General features: G+C 41.5%; 2 protein-coding genes and 1 pseudogene across 2 annotated transcripts; 1 reads left to right on the top strand and 2 right to left on the bottom strand.

The window, feature by feature from the left end:
- Nucleotides 1-538: 538 nt before the first annotated feature.
- LOC139413297 (high mobility group protein HMGI-C-like) lies at nt 539-9,859 on the top strand. Its single transcript, XM_071160502.1, has 6 exons — nt 539-837; nt 2,825-3,042; nt 4,105-4,188; nt 4,387-4,437; nt 4,789-4,827; nt 5,447-9,859. The coding sequence occupies exons 2-6, from the start codon at nt 2,935-2,937 to the stop codon at nt 5,540-5,542; spliced, it is 378 nt and encodes a 125-aa protein (XP_071016603.1). The 5' UTR covers nt 539-837; nt 2,825-2,934; the 3' UTR covers nt 5,543-9,859.
- Nucleotides 9,860-9,903: 44 nt separating this feature from the next.
- LOC139413296 (uncharacterized protein C3orf18-like) lies at nt 9,904-14,621 on the bottom strand. The gene is made up of 5 exons (XM_071160501.1): nt 14,243-14,621; nt 12,588-13,083; nt 12,415-12,440; nt 12,057-12,183; nt 9,904-10,793 (listed from the first exon to the last, which is right to left on the bottom strand). The coding sequence occupies exons 2-5, from the start codon at nt 12,876-12,878 to the stop codon at nt 10,713-10,715; spliced, it is 525 nt and encodes a 174-aa protein (XP_071016602.1). The 5' UTR covers nt 12,879-13,083; nt 14,243-14,621; the 3' UTR covers nt 9,904-10,712.
- A 473-nt stretch (nt 14,622-15,094) lies between these two features.
- Nucleotides 15,095-16,712, bottom strand: LOC139412592 (calglandulin-like; annotated as a pseudogene).
- Nucleotides 16,713-16,826: the final 114 nt, after the last annotated feature.

Raw genomic sequence — 16,826 nt, 5'->3', positions numbered from 1 at the left:
CATTTTATTCCATGGTGCAGAGACCTTTTCATTGCTATTGATCATATACATGTGAATAGGCCTACATCAGTTTTGCTTTGAACAAGCTTACTGCCTTTTTTGGTCACATGGGTTTTTATTTTCTCTCAATGTGTTTTGTCTTCATAGTTGGAGGTAATTCATTGTTATTCTCAATCACTGGTACTTTTTCACATGTATAAAGTACTGCATTTTCATACTGCATATGAGTGGTTTCAGGAAGCATTGAAGAGTTGCCATTCGTTTTCAACATAGGCCTATTTGTAGAGAATTCTAGGAGAATTCATAGGCCTATTTGTAGAGAATTCCTGCTGTATGTTCATGCTACTGCAAATGTATGATCTGCAGAATCTAGAACTAGTGTAGCCTATATGATGCCTACCACTCACATGTGGGTGGTCCACTGAGCAAGGGGCGTGTTCGACTGTTTCACCCCTCCTACCCCCACTGCTCTCCTGGAGCATGCTTTAATAGAGAAAGTATGCAATGTTCATATATGCTCCAGCTCCAACCCCCATCATACTTCAACTGGGGTATTCGTGACCAAACGGGGATACGGCAGACAAACGTAAGGGATCACACACAAACAGAGTGAGATAGAGGAAAGGAGGGAGGGGAAGAGGGAGAGAAAGAAAGAGGGAAGAAAGTAAGGAGGCAGTGTCAGTTTATTCCAAGGTAAACTTTATTAAAGGCGACTGTCTGTAATAGAAGGACATTTTAAGAATAATATACACACTGAATAGTAGGCTAAACTGTCCTGCAATTCCATTGCGGTTTTTATTAAGTAGGCTGACAGGAAAACCAACTGGTGGGAGCAAGGTAGGTGAAACACTTATTTTACCTTTCCCATTGTTTCATTTTCTACAATAACATTGTTGCTATTTTGTCACTTTTCAATCTGATGAATGGGTTACAATCGTGCACTCAGATCACTGAGATCAGATCGAGTAAAATGGTTACCCGCAAACAAACTGCTGTCATTCGATCTGATTCGATATGGTTTGCTCTCTCCCTGCATCATCTGTAGCTTGCTTTAAACACATGGCTTTCGCCTTTCGCACCGGTTGTAAAGGTAACATGAACGACTCCATACAGAATATGTAGGCCTAATAATTATGTAGAATTCATGAAATATCCTAATTAAACATTTATTGACGATGCCGTGTTGGACTACTAGGCTAGCTAAGCTATAACAGATGCAAATGAACTAAGAGTTGACTTTTGTCTGGCGTGATCTACCGTGCTTTTAAAAGTCCTGCTCCATTGGACACCATACCACTGCTCTAACCTATAGGCTATGTTATGGTGGTAAGTGGCGCCGTTTCGGTCAACTAGACCAAATCTGTTTAATATCCAAAGTGAAAGTTTAAAAGGAGGAGATGTGACAACTTGAATGAAGTCTGCTGCGACACATTTTGGTCGTTTTAAAAGAATGCACAGAATGTGGTTTTATGGTTGCAATTACCGCCCATATGGAAAAGATACATTCAGTCCTTGTTCACTGCCAAAAACGTAGTTAAACGAATCGTCTCCCGCTATGCAAAAGTATTTGTTCATATAGCCCACTTCACGTGTGTTTAGAAACATTGTAGCCTACTCCTGCTGATAGACACAATTCCAGCTCCCAACTTCCTGCTTTTTTTTTTTAACTTTTATTTTACTAGGCAAGTCAGTTAAGAACAAATGTAGTGGGTTAACTGCCTGTTCAGGGGCAGAACGACAGATTTTGTACCTTGTCAGCTCGGGGATTTGAACTTGCAACCTTTCGGTTACTAGTCCAATGCTCTAACCACTAGGCTACCCTGCAGCTGTTGGTAAAGAACTCAATAGTGTTAGCAATGCAACACAGAGGATAGGTCTTATTTATTTTTACTTTTTTTATTTATTGGTCTGTGCATGACCTTGAGCTTGACATTTTGATTCTGCTCTACACTTTTCCATGGGATAATCAGTCAAAATGAACAACAAAATTAAGGAATTAAGGAATGAAAGACAGAGTTACTATTATTATTCAAATCAATTGCGTGTGTAATTTACTCTCTCTACTCTGCATTTAGAGTGTAAATTAGTTTTGAGTTATTAGCGAAATGAACAAAAGTAGCTACTCCGTGTAGCCAGCCGCAAAATATTTAGCACTGAATTTTTGCCTCCAATATCTGTATACAAAGTGCAGACGAGACTTGATTTGATTTGGAAGGCTATATTTGAGGCCTATCTGAGCTCAAGTGACGAGTACAAAGTAACTGAGAAGCCCATGTTGAAAGCACGAAATACTCACATCCTCTTAATTAACAAATGTGCAAACATGCACGCATATAGCCTATAAATACAGCTACACAGACATGGACTACCAATGGTATCCAATAGGAACCGGTAGGGACTGGATATAGAATGGGTTAGATCTCAACATTGGATGGGATATTGAGTTGTGAATATCTTTGCTACTTATAGTTACTGCAGACTGAGCTCATGTATCCCCACCTATGCCAAACCCCTGTCTGTGTCCAGTGAACCTGTTATGGCCGTTGCCAAGGCTTATATTAAGCAGTTCTCACGCTGCTCTGTGACTGCCTGCAAGACGAAAGCAGTGTGGTCTTTCATTATAATTTTATGAGGTGCAGAGAGAAAGGGGGGGAAGCGTGTTTGTATTAACGTGTCCAGCACCCAATCGCATTGGTACATACACAGATTATGCACGATAGTATGCACATGTATAGTATAAACTGTATACCTTTTTCAGTAGGCCTACTAGAAAAATGTTGCGCAACAGAGACTAGATAACCTGAAGCCCCCTTTTACTTCCCAGGTACCAATCACGGCTAAGTCTGCCCCTCCCTAACCCTCTCCCCTGAGGCCTGAGCTCTGGCCATCCAAGCCCACACACCCATTTCACTTCGCTGGTGGACAGACACAGGGATGAGCAACAGTGGGACCAAGGAGCCGTCACCACAGCCAGGAGTGGCCCAATCACCTGCCTCCACACCTCCACGCAGGGGCCGGGGACGCCCACGGAAACAACAGCAGGTTGGATCACCACAGCATCCTCCACATCAACACCTCATACACTCATTACACTGTATAGGACTCTATATTACGCAATAACATTACAACTGTACCATCGAGAGTATCCTGACTGGTTGCATCACTTCCTGGTGTGGCAACTGCTCGGCCTCCGACCGCAGGGCACTACAAAGGGTAGTGCATACGGCCTAGTACATCAGTGGGGCCAAGCTTTCTGCCATCCAGGACCTCTATACCAGGCGGTGTCAGAGGAAGGCCCTAAAATGTGTCAAAGACTCCAGCCACCCAAGTCATAGAGTGCTTTCTCTTCTACCGCATGGCAAGCGGTACTGGAGCTACAAGTCTAGGTCCAAAAGGCTTCTTAACAGCTTATACCCCCAAGCCATCCTGAACAGCAAATCAAATGACTACCCAGACTATTTGCATTGCCCCCCCCACCCCCACCTCTACCTACATGTACATATTACTGTAGCACAACTGCTGCTCTTTAATTATTTATCTTTATTTAAAAAATTTACTTTACATTTTTTACTCAAGACTTATTTTTTTTACCTGCATTGTTGGTTAAGGGCTTGTAAGTAAGTGTTTCACTGTAAGGTTGTACCTGTTGTATTCGGCATGTGACAAATACAATTTGATTTGAAACTGAAATAACTCAAATGCTCATTTTAACAGCTGTGTTGTGGTGTGGTGTGGAGTACGGCTGCTTTTGCTGTGGATAGAGTCAGAGTACCAACCGTATGGCAGGCAGTTCCTTATTTTGCTGTGGATAGAGTCAGAGTACCAACCGTATGGCAGGCAGTTCCTTATTTTGCTGTGGATAGAGTCAGAGCACCAACCGTATGGCAGTTCCTTATTTTGCTGTGGATAGAGTCAGAGCACCAACCGTATGGCAGTTCCTTATTTTGCTGTGGATAGAGTCAGAGTACCAACCGTATGGCAGTTCCTTATTTTGCTGTGGATAGAGTCAGAGTACCAACCGTATGGCAGTTCCTTATTTTGCTGTGGATAGAGTCAGAGTACCAACCGTATGGCAGTTCCTTATTTTGCTCTTGCTCTCCCCAGGAGCCCACTGGCCCCCCAACCCCAAAGAGACCCAGAGGACGACCCAGAGGAAGCAAGAACAAGGGGCCTCGTGCCACACCCAAGGTAAGATCAACCTCTCATGTTCATGTTTATAGTTATTATGAAATATTCAATACAAAATAAAGTGTCAAACTAGGCACAGGAGCTGAACAGAAAATACCGATTGCAACAATACGGTTGTGAGTAGACATGGCCTTATGTCTATATATAAAAAAAACAATACAATATTCTCTGCTTTATCCTCCATCCTTTCTGTGTCAGGAAGTAGAGCCAGTCGGGGAGAGAAGACCTCGGGGCCGGCCAAGGAAATGGGTATGGGCCTAACATACACACTCACTCATGCACACGAATGTAATGAGACATATATCTCAAATGTCTCTAGACTCCTATCTCTCTTCATAATCTGGGGATGTACAACTCCAGTCCTTACGGGCATTAGGGCCCTCTGTTTTTCCTGACTGATGTCATTGATTGACAGGAGGAGCGTCCCCCTCACCTGGTGTCCTAGGTCTAAATCAGCCACTGATTACAAGATAAACATAGCACCCCCCCCCCCCCTTCACAATTGAAGTTGTCCACCTCTGAGCTATGCGATGGAGAGTTTTACTGATTCGTTGAATGTTTTATCTTGTCTCTTTCTGTCACTTTTATTCTTCTCCACAGCCCCAGAAAGTAGTTCAAGAGGTGATCCAGGAACAGCAGGTAAGAGATATTGTTAGTACAGCATAATAGGTCATATTATGTTTGTTTTTTTCTCCTAACAATGTTTCCTCTTACCTATTGTACTTGAGCGCTACTTTCATGGAGGTGCATATAGGCCTGAGCTAAGGCGGAGTGCACAAGACACTTCCGTTCATACAGCACCTTCTTTCTGAGAATCAACAGATTACACCAACAGCTTGCACAAAAAGAGGCCAACGTCACTCAACACCCTCATCCATCTTATCACAGTTTTCACTGCAGAGGCGAGTTTCAAAGAAGTTAAAACACATTAAGAACTGAAACCGTTAAGACTCCATCTTTCAGACACAGACATGAGAAGGGGAAGAATGAGTCAATGCTGAGAGGGGAAACCTGATATAACTGCTCTCTTCCCCTGTCGTCTTGGTTTCCTGACATAACCGTCTTCTCCCTAGCATTTCTTGGTCTCACAGCCAGACCTATTTCCCCACATCACTCATCTACACACTCATACAAGTACATCATTACACACACACACGCACACACGCACGCACGCACGCACACACACACACACACGCACGCACGCACGCACGCACGCACACACACACACTAATGTCTGTATGTTTGTGTCTTGTCACAGAGTCCTTCAGAAGAAACTGAGGGCCCCTCACAGTCTCTGCCCGCTGAGGCTTCGCCATCTCAGGCTCCAGCCCAAGAAGTGGCAGAGGGGGAGTAGACAATGTGCCACAAAACTACCTCAAGGTTTGGGCAGAGACAAAGAGGTGTACAATCTAACCTCCATTGTCATGAGGATTCCAAAAACAACAGATAATAGCCCTGCTTTGTAGAACAGTAGGCCTGATGGTGGTATTGTGACTGGAGTCTGTCCAGCACTGAGGCTGGGTCAATGATGGACATAGCTTTGGTCAGTTGATTGATTACTTAGGATTCGGTCAGTGGGTGGGGCTGTTCACTGATTGGTTGACGTGTGCGTGTGCATGCGTGCGTGTGTGTATGCGTTTGTGGTGTTAATGGTGGGGAGGGTTTAAAAATACAAATAAAAGATGCAGTTGCTGTCATCAAATGTGACTGACATTTCAAAACACATTACCTGGACAAGATTCATGACCCATTTGACCCTATTGTCACACAGGAGCTTGGCTCAAACGTAATTGTCTGTCCTGATTGTGAAGAAACACGGGGATATTTTGTTAGATATACGTTGGAATGGGAATACATGATCGTGAACAGAATTAAGTCCGAACTCAACAGTGACATGACTTCACATCACACATCAGGTTTTGTTTTTACTACATTGCTCTAACCACACTCAATAAAACCTTAGGGGGCCATACTTGCGAATGTTAGAACAAGTTTTTGTTCCAGCTTAAGCATCTGCCAATTTAAATTGTTGACATAGTTGGATATGATCAAATGCTACACGTTGGCTGTTCCCATTAAATAACCTGGCACATTTAGCCCTATGCTAACCTCACCAGGTGGCAGTGATTATTTCCTGTAACAAATCCTGCATCTGCCTATCAAAGATCTTAAACTTTTTCTACACAAACCAATGGCATTTCTTAAAATATATGCCCAGAGGGATATATTTAAACCTCCAAATTCAAGGTTGACTTTTGTTCCACTTCACTTGGTCTCTAGTGTAGAGTGACGATATTGTAGGATCATCGCGTCCTTGACCAGGCTACTCACCAACGTTACGTTAGACAAAGCTTGTTATCACACATATAACAAAATCGTATGTTTTTGCTTGTCCGTTCCACATACATCCATGTGCTTTTTACAGAGAAAATGTAAAGGAGGTCTATGCAACATTTAAGTTGATCGTAACATCGTCAAAAAAGTATTTACAAAATGTAGAACTTTGAAAACACATAGTGTCACGGTGTGATGTGTTCTGCAATACGCATCATACTGAGACACTTTCTGCATTTTAAAGTTCTACATCTTGGAAACTCGATTGCTGACATCCATCAGAGGTCTAAAGGAATACCTAAAGGTATTTTCCTTTAATAATACATATATAATATTGTACGTATAAGTGCAGCCTACATAAGAAATGAAGTGGTGTTTTTCGTCTAACAGCAATCTTATACGATGATATTATATTTGGTATGTTAGGCCTATGCAAAATACAAATGAATCATTAAGTGTCTTGCGAGACACTGATTCAGCTTTGATCCAAACTTTATTAAACAAGCACCATTCTGGGAGGTGGTGGAGCGCCGTTCCGGCACTGGCAGCACTACACCCCATGAGTAGCAGTAGCCTACGTGTCGGTCTGCAAGAGGGACACCAAAAAGTTCCTCATTAAAGATATTTGTAAATCTTAATTTACAAGGTTCTGGCTGCACTACACACTATCACAATAAATGTCATTCTTTCATTTCAAAGGAAAAAACATTATCTCCCCTGGGATTCAAGCTTGCCGCAAACGGCAAATGATACCAGGAACCAGGCTGGCGACACTGTGAGCTAATTGTCCACTTGAAGTTGCTTGTGTTGATCCAGTAACTTTGAATAGCAGATCCTGCCATTTGACTTCTGTTAAGGGCGCTTCCATGGACAAGTGTTGGATAATGTCCAAATACGTATTTTGATTAGCTGATACAGAATTTCAACCAGATATAAATACACATATATACAGCCACCTGGTGAGCTTAGCATGTGTCAGGTTATGTAATGGGAAAGGCTAACATGTAGCCTTTGATCACGTACAACTACATCAACGATTTTAATTGGCTGATGCTTAAACTAAAACTTCAACCTGTTCTATTGTTCACAAGTATGGCCCCCAGGTATTGTTTGACTTAATATGGCTATGCGCATAGCTATTCAGGTGTGATTCATGTGTTATTCTACTCAGTTATGATATTATTCCATTTTTATTGTGTATTTCTGATCTGTTTTTGACATTCACAATATTACTTGACACACATAAACCTCATTAAGACCATAACTCACCTCAGTTCCTTTGTCTTTCAGTCTACCTCAGTCACAGAAAAGCAGAGGAGAACTCTTTATAGCCTCTCCCCATACCAAAAAAACAAACAAAGACACACACACACACACACACACACACACACACACACACACACACACACACACACACACACACACACACACACACACACACACACACACACACACACCTACTCAGGACAATCCCATACACACTGTACACACTAGCCTCACACTCTCACTTCCACTTCCATGCTGACTGACTCTTTAAGCGGGTCCCAGCAGCAGCCTTTAGTGGTAATGCTCTGATGAAATATCTGAGATAAGACTTGGGTCTAGATTCTATCAGATCCGTGCTAGATTCACATAGCGGTTGTTTTTGGAGGGGGAACTGCGTTGGAGCTGTCAAATCCACAAGCGGCTCCCTGAGTTACCTTATCGCGGACACTGCCATTAGATGGAACGAAACCACACCGACTTTATATCCAACAGATCTATCATGGATAATTTCTATCATGGATAGAGCCTACACTTTCTATCGCCTTTTTGGGCTAACGCAGGGATAGGGATAATAAGGAAGGGAAGGGTTGGTGACACACATGATTAGTTAGCTCCTACCGTAGTAATACTGGACCTCTAACACTGCCAAAACATCCCCTATGCGGATGTCGGCTAACGTGGGTTAACACTCGATCTGATTGAATCGAGGCCTTGGTCTATCTACCTGGGTTCAAAATGACCCAATATTTTACTGTTTACTGTAGTTGGTTACTTACTCATGACTTTTTTAAAAATTGTTTTATCACGACCTCTGTGAGCCCTTACATTTTTTCCCTCTCTTCACTTTTTACGTAAGATACCATGCGATCATTACTTCATTTCAAGCTTTCACTTTCACACTACAGATGTGGTGCATTAATAATCCTAACATTAGTTGAACTGATGTCAGTGAAGTGACGTGAAATAGTGAGTTAACACTTTGTTTTGGATCTTACTGTAATGTATTTCTGGAGTGCGTGGACTTATCCACGTGCAATCTTTTTCTAGGGAAAATTCAAGCTTTTAGTTTTCTGTCAGTTGCAAGTTAGTATGTCTGTGAGTCTTTTCCAACCTAGACTTTTTCTCTTGTTACTTCACCTCTTTGGATGGCATCACTGTTTGCGCTGTGGACTACCTCTGAAACTAGTCTGCTTTGGCCCTCAGAGGGGTGACTGGCTGGTTTTAGCTTTGCTTGTCCCCTGCAATCTTACCATAGCTATGGAACAACTATATCAGAGGTCCACTCATCTCACTTTGTCCGTAACAGCATACTGTATACATATGTAGGATCTTAATTTGATCACATTTTTGTTGCTGAGATTTTTTCCTGCACTGCAGGAAATGCAAACTTGTAGTATATGAGATTGAAAAAGGCTTCTAAGGTTGTGAATTCCACTTTGAAATTTCAGACTTGATTTGCCCTAATGAAAAATGTATCAAACCTTACAAAAATGTAATCCACATAATAATTCAAATTTCTTGTTGCTGCAGGATTATGTTTCTGCTGTAGCAAACTGGATCAAATTAAGATCCTACATCTGTAGGTAAATAAACCCAAAGTACTGTACTATGATGTCAGTAAGAGTGCCTCCTAACCTAACCACAGTCATACCTCAGCAATGTCAGGATAGCCACTATCTATATTTTAATCACAGTGTTGCTCTAAATGAGCTGACTGATATTGATATATTCAGTATAAACATTTTAGGAGTTTATTTCATGTACTTGTTGTTATGCTTTATGTATGAGTTTAAAAAAAATATTGAATAGAGTAGTTAGGTTCTCTTATCTTGTAACATCTCCAGTTGTAATCTTTTTTGTGTTTTTGCGATCGATGAAAAGGTCTCCCTTTTTTATTTTAGTCTTTCATATATTGTTTGATTTATTTTAGATTTCAATCCATTTGAACTTGAATACACAACTCAAATGGCTGTTTTCTAATTTGACTCTGATCTGTCTCGCTTCATTGTGTGTTTGCATGAGTATAGAGGTGCTACTTGGTCTTTCTGTTACCAATAAAAAGGTTCACATATGTTTGTTTGTCATGTGTTCATCAAACAATTGTAGCACAATAAGTGGTCGTCAAAATACTGTGGTTTAAATACTCTGTTTTAGTGTATAGAAACCAATGCAGCTGCTTTATTACTTGTTATCGAGGAAACACACTACTAGTAATACTCTGATGGCAAATGGAGAGTTCCCATAGAGGCGTAAGTGCTGAAGGACACATTTTGGACGTGTGTGGGTACATTACAGTATAGTAGTGTACACTAGGTGGGTTACAGTTCCCCAGGAATTGTCCTGCAGCAGTAATAGTTCTCCAGATCTCCTGATTTCTAGTTTTCCAACGTGCAGAACGTCCAGGTCTCTAATCCACCACCATTATGGAAGCAGTTCAACATTGAGCATAACCCGTTTTATAGGGAGTCACTTGTCCAATGTGGTTGTCTACATTTAGCAGCAAAATACAAAGGTGTGGAAAATAAATAATACATTCGAGACAACGTTCTCATTAGAGAAGGAGGTGGGAGCTCCACCAATATCACTAGAACTGCAGAGAAAGACAGCGATCCCACAATGCACCACACTTGGAAGTATTTGTGCAACCAATAACAACCAGTGCAAAATCATTACTCGCATCGTTTCCCCATAATTCCCAACTCAGTCACTGACGACAAGTTATAAACTGTAGACAATGAAAATAAGACTATGCCACAACTAAAACATCAGAATTCCCTTATAGCCCACCCTGAAAAAAAACATACATCAAACATCAGTCTGTTTCCATGGCCTTCAATCCAGTTTTCCTTTTTTTTCCCTGAGCGACAGATCTCTATGATGGGACAGCTAGTCCCCAGTCCCCTCTCATGCATGGAAGAGTGCTGTTATGCATTGAGAACGTTGGCTACGTCTGTGAAGACCAGGCGACTGGGCCTCTGCGTCATCCCCTGGGAGGTCGTGAGAGTCTACAGGAGGTGGGGTGGGGGCAAAATGGTATAACTGTGAGACATGAGACACCATGTTATTTTGTACTGCCATGGTCATAAGCAGTCACATCAACTGTTTTGTATTAATATTTTGTAGCCAATGAATAATGAATCTGCCCCTGCTATGACTGCTTATTACATCTGTTTAGTGATGTAGCGTTAGGAACAAAGAAAGGGGTGGAAAGTGAATCGATTACTTATATATATATATACTTACAGTACCAGTCAAAACTTTGGACACACCTACTCATTCAAGGGTTTTTATTTGTACTATTTTCTAAATTGTAGAGTAATAGTGAAGACATCACAACTATGAAATAACACATATGGAATCATGTAGTAACCAGAAAAGTGTTATACAAATCAAAATATATTTTATATCTTGGATTCTTCAAATTAGCCACCCTTTGCCTTGATGACAGCTTTGCACACTCTTGGCATTCTCTCAACCAGCTTCATGAGGTAGTCACCTGGAATGCATTTCAATTAACAAGGTATGCCTTGTTAAAAGATAATTTGTGGAATTTCTTTCCATAATAAGTTTGAGCCAATCAGTTGTGTTGTGACAAGGTAGAGGTGTGGTATACAGAAGATAGCACTATTTGGTAAAATACCAAGTCCATATTATGGCAAGAACAGCTCAAATAAGCAATGAGAAACAACAGTCCATCATTACTTTCAGACATGAAGGTCAGTCAATCCGGAAGATTTCAAGAACTTTGAAAGTTTCTTCAAGTGCAGTCGCAAAAACCATCAAGCGCTAGAGTTACCTCTGCTGCAGAGGACAAGTTCATTAGAGTTACCGGCCTCAGAAATTGCAGCCCAAATAAATGCTTCACAGAGTTCAAGTAACAGACACATCTCAACATCAACTGTTCAGAGGAGACTGCGTGGCCTTCATGGTTGAATTGCTGAAAAGAAACCACTACTAAAGGATACTAATAATAAGAAGAGACCTGCTTGGGCCAAGAAACACGAACAATGGACATTAGACCGGTGGAAATCTGTCCTTTGGTCTGATGAGTCCAAATGTGCGATTTTTGGTTCCAACCTCCGGATATAATATAATATAACTGTAGATCAGTGAACAATAGATCGCTGCCGGCGATTCAAGATGAGTCTGAACATAATGAAACCGCTAAGACTTCTGTGTATCATCGCAGCTCTACAGTAGATTATCAGTTTTATTGAACATGGGAGTGCAGCCGCAGCATTGCTTCAGGCTTGTAGTGTATATAGTACCTTGTTATTGGATCCTGTGAGGTTGCCGTCCCGGTTGTGGTCCAGTAGTTCCTGTTCCAGGTCATCCTGTTCCTCTGCCGGGTCAAAGTTATACATGGGCATCAGCTGGTGCCTCAGCTTCTCCAGTCTGGGCGGTGAACACAGGGCAGAAGGCAGAGGGGGAACGAAAAGGTTAGAAAAATCTATCTCGTATTGAAACGTTTAATGAAATGTGAGAAACACACATTACTGAGAGTCAATGCTATGATTATTTGAATATGCATGAAGGACAGCCCTCCCTTTCACAAATCCAGCTGATAACTTGAACTGCTAACTCTTATATAATGAACTACTTTGCAATTCAAGTTAATGTCCTCACCTCTTCCGTTTCCTGATATACAACATCTGGGATGGGAGACATGGTGGGGCACAGGGAGACACACTGTTAATTAGATAAAAGGGGCAAAAGCGACTCGTTCACACTGTCATGACAAACAGACATATTTTGTGGGCATGGAAACTAGGTAGTGAATAAAGTGATTGCTGTCTTACCATGACCAATGCCAGGCCAATTACAGTGATGATGCCAAAGGGCACCAGCACCATGCCCATCCCCGCGCCTTCTAACGCCACCTCTGGCAGCTTGGTGGCGTTGTAGCTTGTCTCGTTGGTTGTTGTTATAGTAATGGTACTGGTCATGAGTGTTGTTCTGGATGCGGTGACATTGTCCCGTTCCATCCGTGCGTCCGTGGTAACGGCGAGGAGGGAGGTCATGGAGGTGGGGGTCATGCTGGAAACAGTGGAGAGAAAGCTAGCGGTGGTTTTGGCCATGGTCGAATCCATGGTTTCAGCTGAGATGAAACAACCGAGGAATGTAGAGAGCTGTCTTGTTGTGTTCCACTGCTGTGGGTGTCTCAATGTGTCTATTTTCTGTATCTCAGTCACCCATGTGTGTCACAACAGCCACAGGTTGTCTCTCTCTGGACTGAGGTATACTGAAGCTTTGGGAATGCATTGAGCACACCAGAACACACTCTACAGGCAGAACCTGAAACGGATCATTTTACACCTTCAGATCAGAAAACAAACAGACATATTATGCACACTACAATAGCATATCATATGGCTCTGGTTTGGTTGGAGGTTGGTTTTGGGTGTGTGTGTGTGTGTGTGTGTGTGTGTGTGTATGACAGGCCACAAACATCCTTCCTTCCGCAAACGGTTTGGAAAGAGTGGGAAGAGGTTTAGGTGGGTAGCATGTTTGAGGTCTGAGGGACACATTTGTCAAACAGGAGGGGATTTTCATTCTGATTATATAAATAAAGGCAAAGCCTCTGGTCACCTGCCGAAATTAGTCAGGTGTGCATCTTGATCTAAAATGACGAAACAATCTGCCACCAAGATGCATCATCCATAACTACTAAACTAAATGCAAAATAATCTTGTCTGTTTGTCACAGTGCTCATGACATGACTAGAATTTCGCTACGTAAAAGTACGTGTTTGTAGAAGTAGGTAAAAGCATATACGTCCCCACCCCTGATTCCATCAGATTGAACCTGACAGGGCAGCAGGTAGTGTTGTGGGCAGGATGTGGGCACCAGAAGCAGAGAAAACGGTGTCAGAACAAAGCAGATACAATACAGAGGAAAACAAACCCCCAGACATGGATCTATATAGACTTTATAAAGGGCTTGTGAAGGCTTAATTAAGCCTTCATAATATATAATTTGAGGGTTAATGTAATGAAATGCTGAATTATGCCATGTATATTGTTGGCCGATAGTATGGCAGACATGCGACACCCTACTATAGTGTCACACAAACCGTGAAAACAAAGACACATGAGCCATCCCGGGTCCCGCCCCCCTCAGAATGCAGCCTGCCTGCATGCCAGTCTGTTCACCAAATGAGGAACATGTGCAGTGCAAGCTCTCAACCAATCAAAACCAAGAGCAAAGTCTCAGCCTTTGTTACTGTCCAATTAGAGATCAAATACAGTGCAAAGACAGTCAACATAAAATGTTCATAATATAACATGTTTATCTCTTAGTCTTATTCACACCATGGAATGTTGTTGCACAGTGATCATTCCTCTGTAAGCCAATGAGTATAAATAAATAAAGGCTTTTAATCCTGCCAATGTGACATGCAAGCTCGCCTTAAATGCCCTCCCAGATTAGTGGTATATGTTATGTCAGTACCTACCTTTCGTCGATGTGGTAGGAGAAGCACTATTTTTTATTTTTATTTAAAAGGAGCCGTAGGAGACAACAAGATAGAGGAGGCGTAATATCTTAAGGAGAAGGAACGTTTCCCCCTCTCTACACCTCCTCCTCTTCTGCTTCTCCCTGCTCCTCAGCAGTAACGCAGGCAGCTGCTCCACTGACTGAGGGGCTGTTTACATGGGAAACACACTCGTTCTCACCGCAGCTCCACTCCATACAAAGCAACCCAAGCCCTGGCTGCTTCCAAAGGATTCTCTGTCGATCTCTCCTTGCTTCCTTAGACCTGTTCCCCTACCTTGCCCCTTGTTGTGTTTCATATAACAGTAGAAGCTCCAGGGATTCTGCAACCATAGCCCTGTGATCCAAAGCCCCCATCCCTCCTGTGATAGGTCGGATGGGGTGTAAGCGGCAGCTGCCGTTGGCTCGCCGAGCTGTCCATCTGGCTTTAGGGATGAGAATGGGATTTATTGGTTGGGCAGACCAGATGCTATCGGGCAGAGGGGGTGGCTGGCCTTGGAAATGTAACCCTTTGATGAATATCCTCTAAAAAGGCAAGGGACTGGAGATTCTCAGTAAGGCCAAGGTGCTTTCACTCAAGCCCTTTTCATTCATATAGTAAGTACCTTAAGGTTGTACAGATGTTTTGTTGTTGTCATTTTAAGAAATCATACATATGAATGACTATATTTACATCAAACGTCAATCAGTCAGCATACAAGGTAGTAATAGCCACATCGTTATATGAATTAAAATATAAACATCTGCATGCTTCAAGACCAACATTGAAAGCAATTGTCTTGTTTTATCAACATGCATGATCAAAACCGGTGAAGCATGATGTTCATAACAGTAACCTACACTGTCAACCCTGACCAATATAATGTTGCCTATTCATGTTTGCCTTCTTTGATTCACTTAGCTCATCTTGAAGGAGCCTCCAGTCATCATGTTCACAAATTCTGGGAAGAAAATGTTATGCTTTTAATGGTAAAAAGGTTATTTGTTCAACCTTATCCAGCAAGATAAAATCAAAAGAGACTAATCTACTCTTACCTTCATAATCGAAGCTTCCATCTCCATCTTTATCTGCCTCCATCATTTGCTCTGCCTCTAACTCATTCAGTGGTTCTCCTACATTCATCAACACATACCTGCAAATAGAGGTGGTTTGTTACTGATTCTAAAAGTTATTTAAGTACATATTGGGGAAGAACAGTCTGCAAGCCATAGTTGCTGTAGGTATTGTTAGGCTTACTTCAGGGTATTCCACTCGATATATCCCTCGGCCTCTTTCTCAAAACCCTTGAAAGCAGCTCGTAGCACAGCATGTTGGCCCCTCGCGCTTTCATGAACCAATACCATCAAAGCCAGGAAGCTCTCACGGTTAAAATTACCTTTTCCTGTGATGACACAAAAACAGGTGATAAGGGAGATATTACCACTGGCTATATACAGCTGTGTATAGGAAACCAAATGAGAATTTGACAGCCTTAGTTATACAATTTCTTTGGATGCATTTTGAATAAATAAAAATAAAGAGGAAAGTTAAGGATGTCTTTAACGTTGTTAGTGGAATCAATATGTATCCTTACTGGGTGGTTGGTATTTATTGGTGGTAAGGAATGTATTACATTCCTAAAGACAGAGATGAACTAAAGACAGAGATAAACTAAAGACAGAGATAAACTAAAGACAGAGATAAACTAATTGCCTAGACCTGAGTACTAGTATTTTACAAGTGAATCCCAGTGAAACACTGACATCTAGTGATAACAGAGAAATCCTACATGTTATGTTACAATGGTACAATGGTTTTGAAAATGAATCTTCACAGAAATTGTCGACTTTTTTTTGTCAGATATACAAGTTAATTGTACAATACAGCATATCATTACTATGGTAGATAACATTGTATTAGTTGCTCAAATAAATAGTTAGTAAGATTATATATTATGCACATAAAACATATCAATGGTCACGTTAAAATGAAGGCCATATTGTGAACGATATGCTCACCATCTTTGTCCACATCTTTGGCCATCTGAAGGAGCTCTCTCTTGGTGGGATTGATTCCCATTCAACTCATCAGTCGCTCCAGCTCCTGTGTCTTCACTGTTCCATTTCCTTCCTCATCAAACATCTCGAAAACACTTTTATACTCAGTGATCTGTTCTTGTATTAGAGCAACAAAAAAAGAATAACTTTTGATGGAACTGAGTAAAGTTCAATCATCCAAATATGTTATGTCATGTAGGCCTGTAAATAACGCACTCAGATTAAGAAGTACAAAGAAAGTACTTAACTACTAAATGTTTACGCTCATGTCCAAGGCCAAAGGTCAGTTTTAAAGAAATTGTAATACATATAAAATATGAGCCCATGTTGACAAATTGTAGAATCCTACAAATGATAGAAAAATAGATGAATTCTTCCAAAAGGTTACTCGCCATTTTGTTTGGTGCTAGAGAAATTGACAGGAGATGTACACCGACACGATTCGTAGTGAGACTAAATCTACCTTTTTTTATTACTCAATAACCCCTGTTACCCTTTCCCCCGGGTTA

The sequence above is a fragment of the Oncorhynchus clarkii genome, chromosome 7 (genome assembly GCF_045791955.1).
Source record: "Oncorhynchus clarkii lewisi isolate Uvic-CL-2024 chromosome 7, UVic_Ocla_1.0, whole genome shotgun sequence".
In the NCBI taxonomy this organism is placed as follows: Eukaryota; Metazoa; Chordata; class Actinopteri; order Salmoniformes; family Salmonidae; genus Oncorhynchus; species Oncorhynchus clarkii.
The sequence above is the reverse complement of the archived record's forward strand: the minus strand, read 5'-3'. Positions and strand labels throughout refer to the sequence as shown.